At 44.9% G+C, this 23825-nt stretch overlaps 2 protein-coding genes across 2 annotated transcripts; one reads left to right on the top strand and one right to left on the bottom strand.

Annotated features, from left to right (window-relative positions):
• The first annotated feature begins 666 nt into the window (after positions 1-666).
• On the top strand, positions 667-11361 carry LOC138981769 (G-protein coupled receptor 54-like). Its single transcript, XM_070354847.1, has 6 exons — positions 667-1032; positions 1930-2235; positions 5368-5503; positions 7142-7377; positions 8473-8664; positions 9216-11361. The coding sequence occupies exons 1-6, from the start codon at positions 724-726 to the stop codon at positions 9465-9467; spliced, it is 1431 nt and encodes a 476-aa protein (XP_070210948.1). The 5' UTR covers positions 667-723; the 3' UTR covers positions 9468-11361.
• Positions 11362-11633: 272 nt separating this feature from the next.
• Positions 11634-23303, bottom strand: LOC138981743 (UDP-glucuronosyltransferase 2C1-like). The gene is made up of 3 exons (XM_070354819.1): positions 22711-23303; positions 14804-14984; positions 11634-13561 (listed from the first exon to the last, which is right to left on the bottom strand). Exons 2-3 carry the CDS (start codon positions 14981-14983, stop codon positions 11987-11989), a joined length of 1755 nt encoding a protein of 584 aa, XP_070210920.1. The 5' UTR covers position 14984; positions 22711-23303; the 3' UTR covers positions 11634-11986.
• Between the last annotated feature and the right edge of the window lie 522 nt (positions 23304-23825).

The raw sequence follows: 23825 nt of genomic DNA, 5'->3' as shown, positions 1-23825 counted from the left end.
AGAATACAACCACGCCACAGATTTCTGGTACATGTCCGAATGAAAGGATGTTCCTCAGTATTCCATGTGAAAGCCTGCACATATCTGTGGCGATGAACATGACCGTGTACGCGGTAAGGAAGAGCTTCACCACTCAGTCTCTGTGCTTTGAAAACAATAAGGTTAGACTCAGATTCACGGACATAGTGAGAGAGCTGGGCAGAGGTGCACGAACCGCCGGAAAGTAGGTGCCACCCAAACGGGAGAGAACAAACCTCGGGTTCTGATTCGTTGAAATCACAACACATTTAAGTTTCAACCAACCACACTTTGGGTGGTAACTGTCTTGTGCATCTCAGCCCAGATCACTGAGGAGTTGTTGGGCCCTCCTCGCCCACTAAACGACACAATGCGAAGCTCAGACTATCATTGAAGGGGGTCAAATACGTCTGACACGTAAGCAGTTGTGTTGAGATGGGCACACACTTATTAACCGTAAAGGCCCGAGAAGTTAGTGCCAAAGCAGCGAGCCTTGTTAAGTCGAATTCGCCCACTTGTTATCAGGCTTAAAATGAATCTACACACACACGTCAGCACTGCTAAGGTAAACCTTGCTTTAATACAGCAATCACGCACTGACGTGCGGTTTCCGACATACTACTGATGCAGCAGAATCCCTTGCTGCTGGATGTCACCATTCTGGTCCGTATAGGTCGTCACCATAGACACGACTCCAACACCGCCATGACAACTAATTCACGCCCACCGCTTCTTCCCACCCTCCCGAGCTTGACCACTCAGCTGTCCATTCCTGTATTCAGTGCCCTGGTCAGCGTGACCAAAAGTGTGACAACGCCTGTAGTTGACGCCATGATGTCCGTATCCACCGAGACCGTGTTAGCATCGTTTGTGTCGAGCACACCGGTGTCTTCGGGCTATGCGTGGATGACGGTGTCTTCTCGGGGTCTGATTGACGCGGCGAGTTCTGGGCGGGCTTGGGATGACCTTAACACGACCACCGAGATCCCTTGGTATAGAGGTTCGGACACAACGGTAAGGCTGTTTTGTTCATAACACATAATGATGTGTTTGTCTTTCATTGTGTATGATGTTTTCTTTCTTTCTGTTCTTTTCTGTTCGTCAGTCTTTCTGTCGTTTCTTTTTTCTTGTCTTTTTTATTTTTTTTATTTCTCAGTAAGTTTCTTTCTTTCTATCTATCTTTCTGTTCTTTTTCCTTTAGTTTCTCTTTCTTGCTTGTACGTCGTATATATATATATATATTTTTTTAAATTTATAGTTTTAAGAATCACAAGGGTGTTTTCCCCCCAGTGTTTGTCCGCAAGAAACTACATACCCTTTAGACTACGCTGCGTGACGGTACTAGACTTTAGACGAGTGAAAACACTCAGGGCCGGACTACCGGGGGGGTTATGGGGGTTGCGCAACCCCCCCCCCCCCCCCCCCCTAGCCTAAACATGTACCTCACTTATTTAAAACATTTTTTATTATTGTTTATTTTATGCCGTTTCATGCAAGGAGCGACCATTTTGCTATCTCAGAATATGACCTACCCATCAGCTTCAGGGGGCTTAGCCCCCTGACCCCCCCCCCCCCTCCTCTTAGCCTAGTCCGGCCCTGACACTACGGTAGGCGGCGAGTGTTACTTTAAAGCAGGGAACAAAATCTTGCTCTTTTAGTCCACCCCAGGCTGTTGTTTTTATTGAAGTGTGTGTGTTTTTTATTGCCCGGAAAGCTGTGTCCCATGGGTGTTGGAGAAGAGTAATTGTTTTCCTTGTAAAGTCTGCAAAATCGAGTTTTGTCACTTTTAATATTTTTTCAATGGCCCAAAAGTTCTAGGATCGGGAGCCTCGGTGGAAAAAATAGAGTCGGTCGAGGAATCAGACAAAGGGATTTTTTTTTGTTCTTGGCCCTATGACCTTTGTCTTTCAGTCTGCCCCAACCAACTGCACGACAGAACTGACAGACAACAGCACGTACTACGACTACGAGCGGTCAGCAATGGTGCACGCGCTCTGGGTCAGCATCATAGTTCTGGGTGCTCTGGGCAACGGACTGGTCATCTACACCATGGGCCGTCACGGCGAGCGGTCAGCCACTAACTGCTACATCATCAACTTGGCCGTGTCCGACTTCGCTGTGCTGACCATAGTCGTCCCCTTCACCATCGCCATGTTCACGTCCTTTGACTGGCTGTATGGGGAGACCATGTGTAAAGCAACCGTCTACCTCATCTATGTAAGTACTGATGATCTAGTCGAACCGGCTTAGTAACGATCACTCAACGGACCGACCAAAGGTGGTCTTTATAAACAGGAATTCGCTATGGAAAGGTGAAGCATATAGGAAAAAAACTTGTTTGGGATCCTTTGAGTTGGTCGTAATGGGCAAGTGGTCGTTATTGAGGATGGTTGTAATGGGCAAGTGGTCGTTATTGAGGATGGTCGTAATGGGCAAGTGGTCGTTATTGAGGATGGTCGTAATGGGCAAGTGGTCGTTATTGAGGATGGTCGTAATGGGCAAGTGGTCGTTATTGAGGATGGTCGTAATGGGCAAGTGGTCGTTATTGAGGATGGTTGTAATGGGCAAGTGGTCGTTATTGAGGATGGTCGTAATGGGCAAGTGGTCGTTATTGAGGATGGTCGTAATGGGCAAGTGGTCGTTATTGAGGATGGTCGTAATGGGCAAGTGGTCGTTATTGAGGATGGTTGTAATGGGCAAGTGGTCGTTATTGAGGATGGTTGTAATGGGCAAGTGGTCGTTATTGAGGATGGTCGTAATGGGCAAGTGGTCGTTATTGAGGATGGTCGTAATGGGCAAGTGGTCGTTATTGAGGATGGTCGTAATGGGCAAGTGGTCGTTATTGAGGATGGTTGCCAGTGCAGGTTCGACTGTAATTGTGTTCTTGCAAGGTGTTTATGTTTATGTTGTTTCTTTGATATAAAAATTGACTTCACGTTTGAATAAACGATATTCGGAAATAACTCTGTCGGGTTTGTATGGGTTGTTAAAGAGTGAATACCCTTGCTTTTTCACGGACAAATAATTGTGATTTTTTTGTCGATTTTTAATTGGGCCCTTCCGTTTTTGTCCCGTCGATTTTGAGGGTACCCTTATTTGAGCGGCGGTCATGTGATCTCTTTAAAAGAAATGTTTAATCCGAAAGGTGATCCAGATATTCAAGTGAACGGCCTTACCTGGCATAGAAAGTTTGGATGAAATGACACGGTGATGAATGCGCTAATTTGGGTGCGAAATCTCAGTGTTGCAATCATTTTTTGTCAAAGTTTAGTTAATGGTTCGTGCTTTTCATGTACATATTATATCAAGTTCATGTCGATTGCTTGTTGGTGGTACAAAGATAACGTGAGCAAAACCACTTCTTGGATGTGAGTACTCATATGTATGCTTACCCCCCGCGGGTTAGGGGGAGTCCCATATTGGTTGGGACTAGAAAGAATTTACCCGATGCTACCCAGCATGTCGTAAGAGGCGACTAACGGTTCTGTTTCTTCTCTTCTTTTGTCTTATTTCTGCCTTACCAGTCCTTTCACCTATATTTCCTTCCAAGAAAACTCTCCCTACTATTCCCTGCAGTTTTCCAATTCTTTTCTTGTTGTCTTATTTCTACCTGACTGGATCCATCACCTTTATTTCACTTACCAAAAGTCTTCTTTTCCACATCCTTATTTCTCTGCACCCCGCATGTCGTATGAGGCGACTAACGGATTCTGTTTCTCCTTTAACCCTTGTTAAGTGGTTCTTGTATAGAATATAGTCAATGTTTGTAAAGATTTTAGTCAAGCAGTATGTAAGAAATGTTTAGTCCTTTGTACTGGAAACTTGCATTCTCCCAGTAAGGTCATACAGGGTGACCCCCAAAAAAGAGTACCCAAACAAAACGTCATAAATTAAACAAAAATAAAGCAATCTTCATAAAATTTATTTACACACACAAGTAGCCTCTGCATGATTTGCACAGAAAATTTTAGCGTTCTAGCTTGTCTTTCAGGAAAGTTATGCTCATTCTACAGAACATGCTCCAAATGGCCTCCGCGCCGCTGCAGGCAAACTTGAACTCGCCGCGCAAAGTTATCAATCACCCGCACACACTCCTGTTGCGAGATTCCGCGAATGGTTGTTGTGATGGCTCTCTTGAGTTCTGTGAATGTCTGTGGGTTGTTCCTGTAGACGTTGTCTTTCAGGAACCCCCAAAGATAGAAATATGGGGGATTTAAATCCGGGGGAGGCCATTTGGAGCATGTTCTGTAGAATGAGCATAACTTTCCTGAAAGACAAGCTAGAACGCTAAAATGTTCTGTGCAAATCATGCAGAGGCTACTTGTGTGTGCAAATAAATGTTTTGAAGATTGCTTTATTTTTGTTCAATTTATGACGTTTTGTTTGGGTACTCTTTTTTTTGGGTCACCCTGTATATTGTACTACGTTGCAAGCCCCTGGAGCAATTTTTTGATTAGTGCTTTTGTGAACAAGAAACACTTAACAAGTGGCTCTATCCCATCTCCCCCCTTTCCCCTATCCCATCTCCCCCTTTCCCTCGTCGCGATATAACCTTCGTGGTTGAAAACGACGTTAAACACCAAATAAAGAAAGAAAGATATATGTATGCTTGCCAGTAAATGTTTCTCTGGTCAGGCAAGTTTGAATAGCTGAACCATTTTCTGTGAAATTTGTCATGAGACAAATGATTTTGCAAAATGCCAACGATTTAGTTAGCCATGTCCAAGGTTAAGACTCGCCCTCCTCCAATTGATTCCATTCGACCAGAAGTACATTTTAAAAAGAAGTAGATCATATACGTATCTGTGCTTCGACCTAATGCTTGTTTGAAGCGGTGTGGCCCTCTACTACTACTACTACTACTACTACTACTACTACTACTACTACTACTACTACTACTGCTGCTGCTACTACTACTACTACTACTACTACTACTACTACTACTACTACTACTACTACTACTACTACTACTACTAAATAACTTTTCTATAGCGTGAGTCTTAACAAATGGCTCCAGGCGCTTTACAAATTCATTCTAAAAAAACAGCACAAATTAAACGAGCATACAAAGCATTCAAATAACTGAGATAAAACAACAAGAACGATAGCACAAAGCAAACTGGGCTTACAAGACGAAACATAGTTACACACTCACACACACACACACACACACACACACACACACGCACGCACACACACACACACACACACACACACACACACACACAGCACGCACGCACGCACGCACACACACATACACACATACACACACACACACATACACACATACACACACACACTCTCTACAGTAAGCAGTTGTGATTTTTCAATTCCTATCACCTGTTCCAGGTGACCCTGCAGGCCACGTGCCTGACTCTGACCGCTATGACCATTGACCGTTACTTCGCCATCGTCCATCCCATCGCCTCCCTCAAGGACAGGACTCTGCGCGCTGCGGTTGTTATCTGTGTCGCCTCTTGGCTGGGTAAGAAAGTCAGGATTTTGTTTACTGATTTGTTTTCGGCTTTGAAGACAGAAAACCACTCTCATATTTAATCTCTCTCGGTGAATCTGAGCCTAACCTTTATTACTCTTAATTCAAACAATATAGGAAGATTTCTTGGTAAGATTGTTTAGGTGGAAACAAAAATCCAATCCAATCAGTTGCATCCAATCAGTTTACCTCTGTCTAGTCTATTTGAAGTAGTTTGTTTGATTACAAAACAAAACAAAAAACACCCCCCGCGGGTTAGGGGGAAGAATTTACCCGATGCTCCCCAGCATGTCGTAAGATGCGACAAACGGATTCTGTTTCTCTTTTTACCCTTGTTAAGTGTTTCTTGTATAGAATATAGTCAATTTTTGTAAAGATTTTAGTCAAGAAGTATGTGAGAAATGTTAAGTCCTTTGTACTAGAAACTTGCATTCTCCCAGTAAGGTAATACATTGTACTACGTTGCAAGCCCCTGGAGCAAATTTTTGATTAGTGCTTTTGTGAACAAGAAACAATTGACAAGTGGCTCTATCCCATCTACCCCCTTTCCCCGTCGCGATATAACCTTCGTGGTTGAAAACGACGTTAAACACCAAATAAAGAAAGAAAGAAACAAAAAACAAGCCGCGTAAAGCGAAAATACTACATTTAGTAAATCTGTCGAACTCACAGAATGAAATTGAACGCACTGCATTTTTTTTTAACCAGGACAATAGCTTTAGGTTTACGTTTACGTGCAAATCGTGCTGAAAGTGATAGGCCAGTCCAGCGCAGTAGCGCTTGCGTTTTTAAACACAAAAGCCCTCTTGTCTGTATCATTTTTAACTTCGTGAGCTTGTTTTTAATCCAAACATAAGTGATAACATGTTTATATTTTCTTGGATTCAATCAATGATAAAGAATATGATGAAATCCTGTTTGGATCTATCACTAAAACTGTAAATATAATTAAAATTTTTAGATTTATTAATGTTTAAGCTTCCAAGCTGAAATGCAATCTCATAGTCCGGGCTTTGTCAAAATTGCATGACCAAAATTTCAATCAATTTGAATAAAAAATGACATCACCACAGTTTTTGTTTGTTTGTTTGTTTGTTTGTTCGCTTAACGCCCAGCCGGCCACGAAGGACCATATCAGGGCGGTGCTGTTTTGACATATAACGTGCGCCACACACAAGACAGAAGTCGCAGAACAGGCTTTGTGTCTCACCCAGTCACATTATTCTGACACCGGACCAACCAGTCCTAGCACTAACCCCATAATGCCAGACGCCAGGCGGAGCAGCCACTAGATTGCCAATTTTAAAGTCTTAGGTATGACCCGGCCGGGGTTCGAACCCACGACCTCCCGATCACGGGGCGGACGCCTTACCACTAGGCCAACCGTGCCGGTCATCACCACAGTGGGGCCAACAAAATAATAGCCGGATATGACGTCATCAAAAATCTTTTTTTTTTAAATGAAGAAGAAAAACTGCGGGGATATCATCTGATAGAACTTCGATGCAAAGTTTCATCAAGATCCGTCCGGTACTTTTCCTGGAATTGTTGTCCACACACATACATATACACACAAAATTGACTAAAGGGAAAAAAAAAACCTTTGATTTTTTGCTCAATCATTTTCAGCCGCCTCTTTCGTCTGCATCCCTTTCATCGTCTACAGTCGACTGGAGTACCAATCAGAACCCTCGGGCGATCACGTGTACTGCGTCAACCAATGGCCGAGTCCCACGTGGATGAGCGTAGTGAACATTGCTTTTGTCATGTCTACCTACGTCATCCCCCTCTCTGTCATCATTGTCAGTTACACACTGATCCTCAAGCATCTCTGGAAGAACAAGATCGGAATCCGTCGCGAAATGGTAAGACTAAGTATAGGCTACATCCATCTCGTAGTACATAGTAGCATAGACCTATATTAGGTCCCTGATAGTAGTGAACTCGATCATTTGACCCTTTTCGCCTTCCATACCCTGATAGTAGTGAACTCGATCAAATTTAGCGAAGGTAAAATTCAACAACAGCAACCGAAATAGACGAACTACGGAAATAACTCGGACGGGTTTTGAGAGAGTGAATACTCTTGCTTTTATTGAGGCAAACTTTCTACACGTGCTCCTTGTCCACGTGTTTCAAACACAGCCCTCGCTAGTGACTGGCCTTTACTGCAACTGAAATGAAATGAAAGTTTGCACTATACAAGCAAAAATATTCATTCTTTCACAACCCATAACAATTCAACAGGGTTATTTCTGAACATCGTCTATTCACCAGTTCTGTCCGCCAACAGTTCGCCACTTGGTCAGTTATGTCTTTTGAACATTTAAATAAAGTGTACGGAATGAATCGAATTTCAAAGTAAAAACTATTGCTTTTCACCACGATCTTGCCTCAGTTTCCACATACTACCAAGGTTTTTTCTGTCTGTAAAGTTTGGTACCTTGCAACATGTTCCTTGAAATTCGGGACTCTGTTCCTGAAGTTTACCGCGAACAGCATGATGGCGGGCCATTTCATGGCATTTGAAAATTTCGAATTGATAGGCTACGTAGGCTTAAGTTAACGATTCCTGGACCTTCTTGCTTCGGTGTTTCTCTCGCTGGGTAGGGATTGGCGTCAAAGACACAAATATTAATGTGAGAAAACTCTGAGGTATTTTTGCCAAATACTCCAGAGGTTTTGAGCTACATATTAAAGCTGGCCACCGTTCTCGCGACATTTATTTATTTATTTATTTATTAATTCGTGCACAATTTCAGAGGGATTGTTTATCCATTTTTCATGTGACATTTATCCATGTATGTTTTTTCCTTTATTCATTTATATATTTATTCATCATTTATTTTGTTCACTATTTCAAAGGGTTTGGCTTCAGAAACTATCCTTTTTTCGCGTGGCATTTGTTTATTCGTCTATGAATAAATTTATTTATTTATTTATTTATTTATTCATTTCAGCCTCCCGCACCGGGGGGTCCTGAGGTGGGAGTAGCTGTGGGCCCAGTAGCACGACGTCGGCGTAAGGTGGCTAAGATGGTGTTCGCCGTGGTGCTGGTCTTCGCTGTCACCTGGCTGCCGATCCACGTCTTCAACCTGTGCTTGACTCTCATCGACCCCTTCCCCAGGACTGAGGTCATGTACAACGTTAAGGTATTGATATTTTTGTGTATCCAGATTGTGTGTGTGTGTGTGTGTGTGGATGGGTGTTTGTGTGTTTGTGTGTGGCATGTGTGTGTATGTGTTTGTGTGTTTGTGTGTTTTCAGCCTGTGCATGTTTACGATTTATGAAGAAGGTGTTCTCAGGTTCTCTAAGAGAGTGGTTCCTATTTGCTCTTACTGTTGTCTATATTACTGGAACGATTACTTGCATGCGTTATGTAATCTTTACATGAATTCCGCCTCCGGTAATGTTGAAGAATAATGTCCAAAATTCAAAGAAGCTGTCACAAGATCACGGCAGTGTTTTGAAACTGACTAAGGCAACACTGAGCCGAGTGAAAAGCAATAATTTTGACTTTGATATTCGATTAATTCTGTAAACTTTATGTGAATATGTAAATGGCATAACTTACTTTATGGTGGACTGTTGACGGAGAGAGTTAACTTGTGCTATTTTTCTCGAATTGTATATGCATTAATTCTCTTGTCTGACATGGATCCCCGCCTCTTTTCTCTATTGGCATCTGGATGCGTTTGTGCAGATTATGTGCCACACTCTCTCCTACCTTAACTCCTGCCTCAACCCTTTCATCTACGCCTTTCTGGGGGACGGATTCCGACGCGCATTTCGTAAATCCTTCCCGAGATGCACCATGCGAAACCAGGTCGTTCCGGGAGTGCCTCACGAGGCAGGGCCCTCCACCACAGCAGAAACGAGGCTGGCCGGAAACGCAAGGGAGCACACTCGAAACATCTGTCAAGAAACGTCGCCACTTCCGCCCATAGACAATTAAACTGTGGTGAATGTGTGAGACATAGTACGTTTTCTGTTGTTAGAAATAGTACAGGGTGACCCCAAAAAAAGAGTACCCAAACAAAACGTCATAAATTGAACAAAAATAAAGCAATCTTCATAAAATTTATTTACACACACAAGTAGCCTCTGCATGATTTCAACAGAAAATGTTAGCGTTCTAGCTTGTCTTTCAGGAAAGTTATGCTCATTCTACAGAACATGCTCCAAATGGCCTCCCCCGGATTTTAATCCCCCAGATTTCTATCTTTGGGGGTTCCTGAAAGACAACGTCTACAGGAACAACCCACAGACAATCGCAGAACTCAAGCGAGCCATCACAACAACCATTCGCGGAATCTCGCAACAGGAGTGTGTGCGGGTGATTGATAACTTTGCGCGGCGAGTTCAAGTTTGCCTGAATCGGCGCGGAGGCCATTTGGAGCATGTTCTGTAGAATGAGCATAACTTTCCTGAAAGACAAGCTAGAACGCTAAAATTTTCTGTGCAAATCATGCAGAGGCTACTTGTGTGTGTAAATAAATTGTATGAAGATTGCTTTATTTTTGTTCAATTTATGACGTTTTGTTTGGGTACTCTTTTTTTGGGGTCACCCTGTATGTTTTTGTTGGTGTCATTTCGGTTTCCGCAAGCCCTACAGGTTGAAGGAACGTCACAAGTTAAAACCGAACCAACAACCATTTGTGCACGGTTATTTCAATCAAGAGTAGGAAAAGACAGTCACTTACTGCAACACTGATGTACTGGAAAAACATGATTTTATTTAGATAACACGGGATGACATATAATACAAAAGATAAAATTGGGACCACACAACAAACTTAGCTTGTATTAAGTGTGGTAATGTATTCGACAGTGTACTGTACTCTGGAAAACCACAGTTCCATTGCGGAGAAGTCACATGTTTATATCTGTTTAGAACTGAAGATATTCGAGCCATTAAATTAGCACAAGTTTAGTGATATAGAAAGCCATCGCGGCCTTTCTTCCACGACTACCACTCATTCCTACTACGGCAAGGTATCTACTACTACTACTTCTACTGCTCCCACTACTACTACTACTACCACTACTACTACTAGAAACCTAATCCTGCAAGTTATGTTCCAACTGATCTAGTAACCGAACGACATATTGAAATCAGTCTTAACCGTTGTGCCCATAACCCCTATAGAATCAGATATGTGCGTGTCTTTCAGGAATGAGAAATCTTCTTTTTGTCAACTGTTATGCGTATCACAGGTTTGGACCTGTCGTATTTTGTAGGTACGCTATACTCTGTAGGCTACATGTGTAACTCGTTTCGTCATGTTGATTAGAAACAATATTTGTGCTGTGAACAACATAATTCTGATGTGAGGTTCACCGAGTCGAATCTTGATACCCAGTCCATTCCGTCCCTCTAATTGTACATAGCCGTAAGACTTCAATGTTGTCAGTGTGTATTCTATAAACAGCCATGCACAAAGTATATGATATGTCTATCTAGTTGGTGGAAAAATATGTTTTCTCGTTATGGAGATCTGAGACTTTCAGTATGTGTGTAGTTTTGTAAAGTCATGCGTTGTAAAGACCACATGAAAAGAGTTTGATTTGTCTTTGTAGTTAGTGTACAATTTGTGTCTCGATAGACAATTGAGACCGTATGCGGTTTTTTTATGCTGAAGAATTGTAAGGAGTACAACACTATAAACAAAATACTTTAAGTAAGTTCAGTACTTTTTCCATGAGAAAATGTCCGCACAACAAAACGGTCAAAGTTCTTTAAATGCGTCTCTTCAAATTTATGTTTTTATTGCGTGTTATTTTTTATGTGATCGTAAACCGGTTTTGTCACTTGGGAGTCACGTGCATTAAAGTTGTTCTGTGCTAAATGAAAATAAGTTTTGCTTATTTGTGTGTATTGTGTGTGTATCTGAGAATACCAAGAGGTACATGTGTGCTTACGGTTTTTTATCACACACACAGACATACATACACATACACACACACACACGCATGCAAGCACACACGCACGCACGCACGCACACACACACACGCACACACACACACACGCACGACACACACACACACACACACACACACACACACACACACACACACACACACACACACACACACACACTCACGTACGAATGTACATCAGTTATTTTTATGGGACAACAGATTTCAACAAGGAAAACTGTTGCCATTCTTATTTTTTGTTTAGAACACTCCACCAACTGTTACCGAAATAAACAGAATGCACCCAACTTGTCTGTCAAAAGAAGTGTGACATAAAAGTATAACGAAACGTGAATCCAAACACAAATAAATAAACAAAAGCTGCCTCTTAGTAGTTCGAAAGTGTGATGTTATATGGGGAAACTGCGAAATACTAAGAGTTTAATTATGTTCTCTGGATGAGCATGCGACCTTTGGGAAAAACTTGGAATAATGCACACGCATGCGCATGCATACCATTGGAAATAAGTTAACAGTGAGCATAGTACATGTTCGTCAAACGAAAATATAGAATAAAATTACGAGCCCAAACACGGAGGTCATGATTATTCTCGATGAACGTGTGCTTTCCTCTGACGTAACCGCTGGCTTTTTAACCGGTGTGTTATTAGCTTCAGGTACAGGCGTTTTCGATACTTTAACTTTTTTCTCTTTTTCCTTCTCTCCCTTTTCTTCTTTGGGCGCTGACGACAGCTGTTTGGACACAAGCAGACAGAGAAGTCCGGCCACACCAAGGACAAAGGAGAAGAGGACCAGGGCAATGTCTAACCCGGCGTACTGGAAGAAGGACATGTCAATCGCACGCGGGCGGAGGTATCCTCCTCCGAATTTCAGCACGTGCTCTACAGCCGAGGCCGCCCTGTGAGCGGGAGAGCCCTGCCGGCTGTGGAAGAGTCTAGACGCGGCCTTAGCGCGACGGGAGAAAGACTTGTCCGTGAGGAGGTTGGTGACCGCGGTTTTCAGGGAGTCCGGGGTGGCGGAGAGGAGGTCTATGGACATGCCTATGCCAAACTCAGCCACTCTCAGCCCCGTGCCTAGCGTGTCAGAGCCAGCGAAGTGACAGCAGAGGATGGGGACTCCGTGGTGCAGCGCCTCGAAGAAGCTGTTCTTGCCGCAGTGCGATACGAAGAGCTTGGTGGCGGGGTGACCCAGGGCGTCGTTCTGAGGGAACCAGCTCACCGTCTGCACGTTCTTCACGCGCCTCCAGACACGTGACGCGTTCAGCCTCATCAGGACCCGCGCCTCCTGCTTGCGGAACGCCGTGATGAGCTTGTCCTCCAGGTTTTTGTTGGGCGTGAAAACGTGAGGCCCTAGGGACACCACCACCACGCCGCCCTCCCCAGCCTCATCAAAGAACTGGCCTAGAGGTCCCGGTAGAGGTCCGGCAGGTCCTGCAGTCACTCCTCCCACCTGTACAAAGTTGGGGAAGGTGGCTTTGGGGTAGTCCACCACGTGGTCCGAGTTCTCCAGGTACAGCAAGGCCTTCTTGATCAGCTGGTCGTCCTCCAGGCGGCTGATCTTGGGCCCCAGGTCGTTCCCCTGGTTAAAGCCGCCCCACAGATCCCCGCCCGCATCGGCCGCGTAGCTGAAGAAGTTGGAGAGACGCTGGAGGAAGCCGAGGTTGGCGGTGAGGCCAGAGAGGGGGGCGGGGTAGTAGCTGGTGGGGAGGGGGGTGGCGGAGTCGTAGGGGCGGATGTAGCTGCTGACGGCCACGAAGGGAGATCCGATGTAGGCGGGCAGCAGGGCGAGGCAGTGCGCGTAAGGGGAACCATCCAGCAACACTACATCCACCCTCCCTCCGCGTCGGAGCTTGTCCAGGTCGTCCTTAGCGTCCATGAAGCTCCTGCAGATCTCCTTGAAGGCGGCACGCGCCGTGCTGGACCCCCCGAGCAGCCCCGTGCCTCCCCCCATCACCTCGTAGCCCAGTCGGTCCAGCTTGCTTTCCACAGCCTCCGCCGTTTCCTCAAGGGTGTCGAAGGTTCGAATCTCCACGTCAGCCTTGTTGCCCGTGTGAGGGGCGGGCTCCGTGCAGCGTCTGACGCGGAAGTAATCCGGCACGAAAAGTATCACCTGGAATATAGAAGTAAAGCATAACTGTTCTGCTATCTGATTTAACGCGAGGAAAGAGTACAGCTACACATGCAGGGGGGAAAAAAAGGAGAAAGCAACCGGAATTTCCATGACAGAAACCTCACAGGACTACACGGAATCTGAATACCTCACGTTACCTTACAGCAAAACAATATTATATAATATCGTGTTGTTTCCATGAGACTGGCAGATTTGAACCACCTCACCCTGACATGATTTACTGGACCTTAAAACTAGGTATTCTTTAGTTGGTCCAGTTGCCGACTGTGCGCTGCCCGCAGATCGACCTCATCCTTCACCACAAGTATGAAGTATAGGCAAGAACTGGCTTGGACAAGGAAAGCACAGAGCTTTGGCAGTGTATTTTTGGTAAAAAGACTTCGCGAAGTCAAGTTTGGGCTAAATTAAAGGAAGGCCTTAAAAAGCTTAATATTGATTGGGCAAAGTCAACTTCGCGAAGCTCGCTGCAAGATGGGGCGGGGATGTAGCTCAGTTGGTAGCGCGCTGGATTTGTATTCAGTTGGCCGCTGTCAGCGTGAACGGTTCGATCCCAGGTTCGGCGGAAATTTATTTCAGAGTCAAATTTGTGTGCAGACTCTCTTTGGTGTCCGAACTCCCCCCCGTGTACACTACATTGGGTGTGCACGTTAAAGATCCCACGATTGACAAAAGGGTCTTTCCTGGCAAAAATTGCTTAGGCACAGTTAATAATTGTCTACCTATACCCGTGTGACTTGGAATAATAGGCCGTGAAAGGTAAATATGCGCCGAAATGGCTGCAATTACTGGCCGTATAAAATTTCATCTCACACGGCATCACTGCAGAGCGCCTAGAACTGTACCCACGGAATATGCGCGATATAAGCCTCATTGATTGATTGAAGAAGTTTTGGCACTGACTTTTTGGTAAAAAGACTTCGCGAAGTCAATTTTGGGCTGACTAGACGAATTCCGAAAATAACTCTGTCGGGTTTGTATGGGTTGTGAAAGAATGAACTCCCTTGCTTTTCACTCGGACAAACATTGGAGTGGCCAACAACTAGCGTGCGGTGTGCCGAAAACACGTGGACGGGAGCACGTGTGAAGTTATATTGGTCAGAGGAAGTGCAAGGGTATTCACTCTATCACACCCATACAAACCCGACGGAGTTATTTCCGAAAATCGTCTATTAACCAAAGGAAGGCCTTCAACTGAACAGATGACCAGTGATGGTCACTCACCTGGTGGCCTCTGGACTGCAGCTCGCGTCCAATGCTGACCAGTTGACGACACTGACTGGTGTCCGGAAAAGGCAGAAGCAGCACGCGCGCCCCCTGGGTCACGTGACACAGACACGTGATCAGCAGCACGAGCAGCAACCTGTGGCACGCGGGAGGACCAAGGCAAGGAAACGTCGCCATCCTGAGAGAAAAACAAGTCGCGTAAGGCGAAATTACTACATTTAGTCAAGCTGTGGAACTCACAGAATGAAACTGAACGTAGTCCGCCGCTAGTGCAAAAGGCAGCGAAAGTGACGAGCCTGTTTGGCGCGGTAGCGATTGCGCTGTGCTTTACTGTACCTCTCTTCGTTTTAACTTTCTGAGCGTGTTTTTAATCCAAACATATCATATCTATATGTTTTTGGATCAGGAACCGACAAGGAATAAGATGAAATAGTTTTTAAAACGATTTCAAAAATTTAATTTTGATCATAATTTTAATATTTTTAATATTCAGAGCTTGTTTTTCAAATATAACAGACTAGAATGAATACCCGCTTCGCCGGGTAGCCGGCTTCGCCGGGAAGAAGTACTTAGAGCCGTACGCCGGCTTCGCCGGGTCCGAACAATGGACCCGCCAAGCTTAGGTCCCTCCCAGATTCGTGGAATGGGAACAGCACGAAAATGATTCAGTGGCCATAATGCCATTCCTGACCATATCGAGTAACATCCTTGTCGACGAATGTAACCGTGTTAATCACCTGTGGAGGCGAACTCCACTCAAACAGGACTGAGCAAGTTATGGCTTCTCAAAGGAAGGCCAGTACATAAAATTACACAAAAGCCGCCAGACCACATCACAAACAGAACTGAACAATGCACAGGTGTTGCTCACATAGAGACACACACACAAACACACACACACACACACAAAAACACAGAGAAGCCGTATCTATAGAGAGATAGATGACAGTGTATTTTTCGCGTGGCTATAAATGGATTCGACCTTTGCACTTTTACAGTGAGGATAATTTACGGGTCCAATTTACGTTCTGTACACTGCGTTGACCTTCTAAAAATAGTAACAGTAACAGAACGCCGGGAATATCCGAAGACGCTCAGCGCAGTGGACAGCGCAGTGACATTCTAAAAATAGTAACAACTTACAACTGAACGGGAAAGCCACACGAAGGAAGGGAGATAAACGCCAAACACTGGAGAAGATAAGGAAGAGTTACTTATAATGGTGAAATGAACACAAAACCCCAAATCAGTTCAGCGCTGCGCGCTGAGAGCACGTGTTGAAATATCTCATCGATGATATTGTGTCCGGGGTGTAGCTGAATACGGTGTCCAAATTTGAAAAAGATCCACCGAGAACTTTGGCGTTGTGATGTGGTGTAGCGGCTATGGTGTGTCGGTATGGGGGCCCGGGTAGCTGAGGTGGAACCAAAATAGCTGAGGTGGAACCAAAATCGGTTCAGCGCTGCGCGCTGAGAGCACGTGTTGAAATATCTCATCGATGAGGTTGTGTCCGGGGTCTCTCTGAATAAGCCCACCAAATTTGAAGCAGATCCATCGAGAACTTTGGCCGTGCATCGCGCACAGACAGACACACAGACACACAGACACACAGACACTAGTCGTATATATATATAGATGTATATGTTTTTGGAATCAGAAAATGACGAAGAATAAGATGAAATTGTTTTTGGATCGTTTAATAAAAAAATAATTTTAATTACAAGTTTCCGATTTTTAATGACCAAACTTAAAATAAAAGTGGATTTTCCATTTCATTTCTCTTTTTTTTTTCAATTTTCTCACCAACGTAAGTAGCTTCAAATATAGTTGACCTTAAATACAGCATAGTTAAGGGAGTTTTTGACGGATTTATCATTAGAAGTCAAGCCAGAAAGAAAAAAATCTGCATACCATCCCGCTTTTAATGGAAACTCTGACGACACCAAGCTGAAATGCAATACCAAACCCCGGCCTTCGTCGAAGATTGCTTGGCCAAAATTTCAATCAATTTAATTGAAAAATGAGTGTGTGACAGTGCCGCCTCAACTTTTACAAAAAGCCGGATATGACGTCATCAAAGGTATTTATCGAAAAAATGAAAAAAACGTCCGGGGATATCATACCCAGGAACTCTCATGTCAAATTTCATAAAGATCGGCCTAGTAGTTTAGTCTGAATCGCTCTACACACACACACACACACACACACACACACACACACACACACACACACACACACACACATACACATACACCACGACCCTCGTCTCGATTCCCCCCTCTATGTTAAAACATTTAGTCAAAACTTGACTAAATGTAAAAAGCAGGTATAGTTAAAGCGCTGTTCGTTTTGCTGTTCATCTGCTGATAAGGGTAGATTCTTCTTTCGTGTCTTATTTTCTGTCTTTCTTTACTTCTTCTTTTTGTAATGCTGGTGTCTTTGTCAGTCTGTACTTACAGTCGGCACTTTATGGACCTTAGCTGTTTTTGCCTAAGGTAGCTCAATGATGGCGACACTCGGGCCTATATTTTTTTTACAAGTGTGGCTGGTTACAACCATTCTGATAAGCATCGCTCCACGGCTATTGCCAGTTGTCTCTCTGACCGGACGCTACAGTCCTACGCGAATCTATCCCCCAAAAATACAGAGTTATCTCCCATATGTTTTTTGCAAGCACTGATCTAAATTTGAGAGCAGTGTTCGCGAGACGAAAATGATTGCAGAGTGGCCGACTTCGACAGTGATCTCCGTTCTGTTCTTCACAGTTATGATAAAGACATTGTTCTAAGGTCAAAACAAGTCGAAATTTGGGGATTGCTGCCGGAAGGAGACCGTAATATATGGTTTCATCACTGTCAACTGGTTACAGAAAAACTGAATCGTCTGCTCCAGTGAGCGCCGAAACCAAACAGTTGATTATCACGTCAGTGACACTTTTGCCATATTTAGAGTTGTTTGCACAGTAAATACAGCCGCGAAACTGAAATAGCTCGCTTGAAACTGTCTTACATATCAATTCCTTTGTAATTTAAAAATTACAAAACACCATGAAAAATCATTATCGACGATCGCGAATCTGCTTATATCAGTAATACATTACAAAAAGCTCTAAATATGTAAAAAAAAAAAAAAAATCGGTTTCCTTGCCAGACAAGGAAACTCAAGGCATCCTGTCAGGGCCGGAGAGAATGAGCCGAACTCATTTTGACCTGAGTTCAGGATGGGTTACAACAACATGTCTGATATCTTTAAAAAGATGGGCGAGGAAGGAAAGCCAAAGAAAAACCGACGGGGTCTTGCGTACGTGTGATAGCTTGCCGCTTTGATCGCACTTTTTCGATGAGTCAGAGTTCCCGAAGCGATGCCTGTGTTCGTATTATAGGGCCTAACTATGCTTGGCGGCCATGAATAGATCATAAAGAATCTTCTCAGCAACACTGACTGACTGGTTCATACACAAAAGCAAGTGTCAGAACCGAACATGTGCGATGTGTTGTGATGAAAACGAATGCAGCAGAAGCTCGTAGAGTCGTACCACATGTCCTTGCCCAGCTCATTACCTGTGTTTAGGTCTCGTCAGTTTGACCCCCTAGGTTCTTGAGACAAGAAACAACAACAACCACTGCCGATCCTCTCTGTTTGGAGCAAGAGATGTGCAGACAGAAAGACTGACAGACATTGGCAGCATGCGTATCTTCACTGTGTGCTGCCATTGCGGCATGCATGGTCTGGTAATGGTAGCAAGGTGAAGAGAAACTGATTAGTTGTTACCATCGCCACGTGCATAGTCAGCTTATTTCCCCTTAATCATGTCAGTGTGCTTGTACATTGCCTGTAGTTACGAAAAAGGGAAGACTTGGAGAGAGAGAGAGAGAGAGAGAGAGAGAGAGAGAGAGAGAGAGAGAGAGAGAGAGAGAGAGAGAGAGAGAGAGAGAGAGAGAAGATAAACCTAATGTTCCGGAGTTGTGACATGAGCATTCGGTACGAAAGAGAGAGAGAGAGAGAGAGAGAGAGAGAGAGAGAGAGAGAGAGAGAGAGAGAGAAGATAAACCTAATGTTCCGGAGTTGTGACATGAGCATTCGGTACGAAAGAGAGAGAGAGAGAGAGAGAGAGAGAGAGAGAGAGAGAGAGAGAGAGAGAGAGAGAGAGAGAGAGAGAGAAGATAAACCTAATGTTCCGGAGTTGTGACAAGAGCATTCGGTACGAAAGAGATAGAGAGAGAGAGAGAGAAGATAAACCTAATGTTCCGGAGTTGTCACATGAGCATTCGGTACGTATAAGCGAGCTTTTTTTCCAACCAGCCTTCGCCCGGAGAGGGACTACTATAAATCACATATAAAGCTTTGGCACTATGATCCGCGCGCTCGCACACACACACAAACACACACACACACTCACACACACACACACACAGACACACAATAAAGTGTATTCGTATTCACACACACACACACACACACACACACACACACACACACACACAGCGGCCGATGTCGGAGAGAGAGAGAGAGAGAGAGAGAGAGAGAGAGAGAGAGAGAGAGAGAGAGAGAGAGAGAGAACGTGACTGAGAGAGGGTGGAGAGAGACACAGAGAGGGTGGAGAGAGAGAGACTGGAGAGAGAGACTGAGAGAGAGAGAGAGAGAGAGAGAGAGAGAGAGAGAGAGAGAGAGAGAGAGAGAGAGAGAGAGAGAGAGAGAGACTTTTCTTAACAGCAGAGATTGTTGTGCCGTCATACATTACGTTAACTGATTTTACCTTTTGCACCAGCTTCCCGACTGACAGCGTTCCCACAGCCTTCTTTTTCCCCGACGGACTTGATAAGAAGTAATGTAATTGACTGGGATTTGGTCGGGCACCTTTTGCTGAATCGAGCTACTTGCTCTGATGCCAACATCAAGTGCTGGCACTTTGGAAGACGATCTATCTGTCAATTGATTGGTCGGGCCTCGAGGCTGGCAGTCTCGAGGCTGAAAATGGACCAATCCGTGTTATCGAGGATGGTTACTTTGGAACCCTAGTTCAAGTCTCGAGTCTCTACAAAACGATTGGTTAAACTCTGATCTCGAAAATGAACAGCACCCTGGTGCGGCAAAAGGCCCACGTTATCGAGATTGAGTCTCGAGATCTGCATTCTCAAGGATGCCAGTCTCGAGATCTACAGAGATTTCGATAACACGGATTGATTCATTTCCATCCTCGAGGCTGGCAGTCTCGAGGCTCGATCAATGAAATGACAGATTTTCGAGGTTATGAGTTTCAGCTGCCTTTGCTAACAGCTCCCAAATCCATCACAACTTAGTTGGCAAAATCGCATCTTTATCAGATGCACATTTTGTGACTAAAAAGAGAGAGAGAGAGAGAGAGAGAGAGAGAGAGAGAGAGAGAGAGAGAGAGACAGGGGCGGATCTGGGGGGGGGGGTGCAATGGGTGCAATTGCACCCCCCCCCCCCAGCGGGACAACAAACAAAAAAACAAAAAAAGAAGAAAAATGTATCACCTGAAAATAGCACTTTACACGCTCAGATTGCACCAGATTGCACAATTTTGCTTCCTTTTAAAAAAAAAATTCCGGGGGGGGCATGCCCCCGGACCCCCCTAGCATGCTCGGCGCTTCGCGCCATCGGTTCGGCGCTTCGCTGATAAGATACACAAAAAAAAAAAAAAAGAACTTTGCACCCCCCCCTTTCAAAACCCAGATCCGCCCCTGAGAGAGGTCGGTCGTGTGTGTGTGTGTGTGTGTGTGTGTTTGCAAGCACGCACGAACGCAACTGCCGGCATATGGTGTGTTTTTTCCCTGCTTGGCCTCATCATTCCTGGATGAAGTGCATGTCAGGAGATTGCAAGTTTCAACTGGAATCTTTAAACTCGATGCAGCACAGAAAGCTAAGCATAACTGCAGATTCCACGAAGCGCAGTATCAGGCTCATCCACAACCTCCGTGTCAGTAACGTTGTATTTCAACAGCAAACATTAGTATACAAATGTTTGCCGCACTCGGACGGGGTTGTTGTTGTTGTTGTTGTCGTAGTTGTTGTTGTTGTTGTTGTTGTTGTTGTAATCGATATGTAATCGCTCATCCCAAACGTTCGGGTCGACCACAAAAACCAAAACTGAAAAAACCCACAAAAGCAGACAAACAAAAACAACAAAAGAAACAAATAAACAAATGAACAAGCAAAAAATACAAAATACAAAGACTCGGGCAGGCTACGGTAAACAGAGATTGTGTGTGTGTGTGTGTGTGTGTGTGTGTGTGTGTGTGTGTGTGTGTGTGTGTGTGTGTGTGTGTGTGTCTAATCACGAGAAACAGACAGCATCGACCCATGCCTGACTCAGGTGTGTATGTACAGATTCCATTAGCAGCCAGGCGTGCTGGGTGCCAGGGCGCTTTCCTCTTGGGTACACATCATCCTGCTGTATTCTCACACACTACTTGGGACGACTTGCAGGTGGACGAGGGGTGTGTGTGTGTGTGCGTGCGCGCGCGCGCGTGTGTATGTGCGTGTGTGTCAGCGTGTGCGTGCGCGTGTGTATGTGCGTGTGTGTCAGCGTGTGCGTGCGTCGGTGCGTGCGCGCCGGCGCGCGCCCGTTTGTGAGTGTGTGTGTGTGTGTATTCAGTCGTGTGTATGACTGTGTGTGTGTGTGTGTGTGTGTGTGAGTGTGTGTCACTGTGTGTCACTGTGTGTGCGCGTGCGTGCGTGCGCGTGCGTGCGTGCGTGCGTGTCAGTGTGTGTGCGTGCGTGCGTGCGTGTTTGTGTGCGTGCGTGTGTGGCAGCCTGTTTTGTATTCCCCGTTGTCATATGAAATATTTTGGAACCCACATTTTTATAACTCTCGCGTTAATTTGAGTACAAAACAAAACGCAAATCTGCAAAACGGAGACACTTAACAAAATACACAATCATACCAACAAAAAGCCTGTTAGTTTGAAAGCAAAGCAAACCAAAAATGTGTCATACCAAAGTAGTAACGTCGAACTAAGTTGTGAACGTCTCACAACCACACCGCCAAACAAACTGCAGACGTCAGCAGATTGTAACGTTGTGCAGGTGAATCAGTAACTGTTTTTCCAGAAGCATGAAGCCGTTACCAGTTTAGTGGAATGTGTTCCGTTATATCTTAGTGTTTCGGGCTTTCCTATCTTCCAGCTTTTAACGTGGGATTGGAAGTTATGAAGCATTTATCTAAAGGCCCTTAAAACATTAGTTCTCTGGTAGCCTATATGATGGTTTGTGTGCGTCCTCAGTTTTTTTCTCTCGCAGAACCCTGCTCATGAAAAATAAGTATCATTCATTCAATGCAAACTTGGAGGTTGCCATTTTTTAATTTACAAAAAATCAATTTTAATCGCAATAACTTTCCCAGCTTTCTGCGATTTGCGCGATTTTTTGTTTGTTTTTGTATTGTTGTTGTTGTTGTTGTTGTTGTTGTTGTTGTTGTTGAGTAAATTATGGCAAATACCAAGACAATACGTCTCCACTGAGACATGCTGTGGATTGGTTGGCCGGTTGACGATTCGAGTGAGGATGGAGTGGGTGGGCTGTGTGCGAAACTCAGTTCGGTCATCGTCTACCTCAGTTACAACGGACGGGAGATACTTCGGAACTGACTTTGCCCTAGCTAATGATGCTTCTGGCGAGTATCAGAACTAAAGAAATAAACAGATACAACCGAAATACCCAATCTTCCTCGCAACAACTTGAATTACGCTTTTAGAAACATGATACGATACTTTAACACCCTTTTATGGATTTCCCATTATCGCTCTCTCCCAGGCATCGTCGCCGGTATGCAATCTTTAGCCGTTATTACAATACGCCTCCAGCTATCGTCCGATCTTCACGTGGATTCACCACAGTAGTAACTATAGTAAGCAGCATGCAAGTGAGGTACTCTTACTCACCTTATAGCTCAGTTAGTTCCACCAAAAACGAAACGTGTCGACCTGAGCCGCAGGCCCAAAAAACTGACCCACGAAGCTGCAAGTCGAATCACAACTTGGTCCTCAGTGCTGCTTCACTGCGCGTAAATCACCTAGTATCCAGTCAACTCGTGCCGGAGGAGACACTGTTGACCTTGACAGTGCAGTCAGTAACAGCCGTGGCCGGGAGACAGCGGGGGGCATTCTTGACATAGGATGGGCGTGTCATTCCTCGGTTCCTACCACGCTGTCACTGCTCTCTCCGAACCTTCCTCGCATCCACTGACACGGCTGGGGAGCAAGTCACGTTGAGCAACTCTGTGCTGCAAGCCTCCCCCCCCACACACAGGGAGGAAAGGAAAGATAGACTTGAGCAAATGCACGCAAACCGACTGAACAGCGAACCACTATAGTGAGGTTTTGAACTCTTTTCTGATTCCCTGTGCGCTATTCTGCCTTCTTGGTGCGTCTAAGTTTTTACACACGCAGGTAAGGAACCAGACAAGTAGCCCAATGCACACAAATCGAACAGAGTATGTAAACTGACTGTCCTGACTTCTCTCTCTCTCTCTCTCTCTCTCTCTCTCTCTCTCTCTCTCTCTCTCTCTCTCTCTCTCTCTCTCTCTCTCCTAAAAACAGCTCTTAGGCCAACTATAGAGCTCGGAAGAGTTCAGCGTTTATTCCGATAATGGCAAAGCCGCTTGAAGAATACGGACTGAGATGTACAGTACTTGTACATTGAGGCTGTAACTCTTCCTGACTCCTATGTGCGCTCTCCCTCCTTGGTGCACCTGAGTTTCCTCATCCCCCCCCCCCCCCCACACACACACACAAAAAAGAAAAAAAAAGTAAAAAAGAAGTCCGTAAACAGCACCTGCAGCTCGGAAGAGTTCAGCGTTTGTCCCAATACTGGCAGAGCTAGATTTCAAGAAAGGAAACGAAAGTAGGCCACAAGCAGCCGTAGCTCACGTGCGAAGCGCGCGGGCCAACAGAGAACCGCTCTGTATACTGCTTTGTAGCTTACCTGTGCTTACCTGAGGTGATGATGCGTGCCGCCCCCTATACCTCCACCCCCTCCCTCCGGTACCTGACTGACA

Source organism: Littorina saxatilis, linkage group LG12, assembly GCF_037325665.1.
Source record: "Littorina saxatilis isolate snail1 linkage group LG12, US_GU_Lsax_2.0, whole genome shotgun sequence".
NCBI lineage: Eukaryota > Metazoa > Mollusca > Gastropoda > Littorinimorpha > Littorinidae > Littorina > Littorina saxatilis.
Note: the sequence above shows the minus strand (reverse complement) of the source record. Positions and strands in the feature narration are given on the sequence as shown.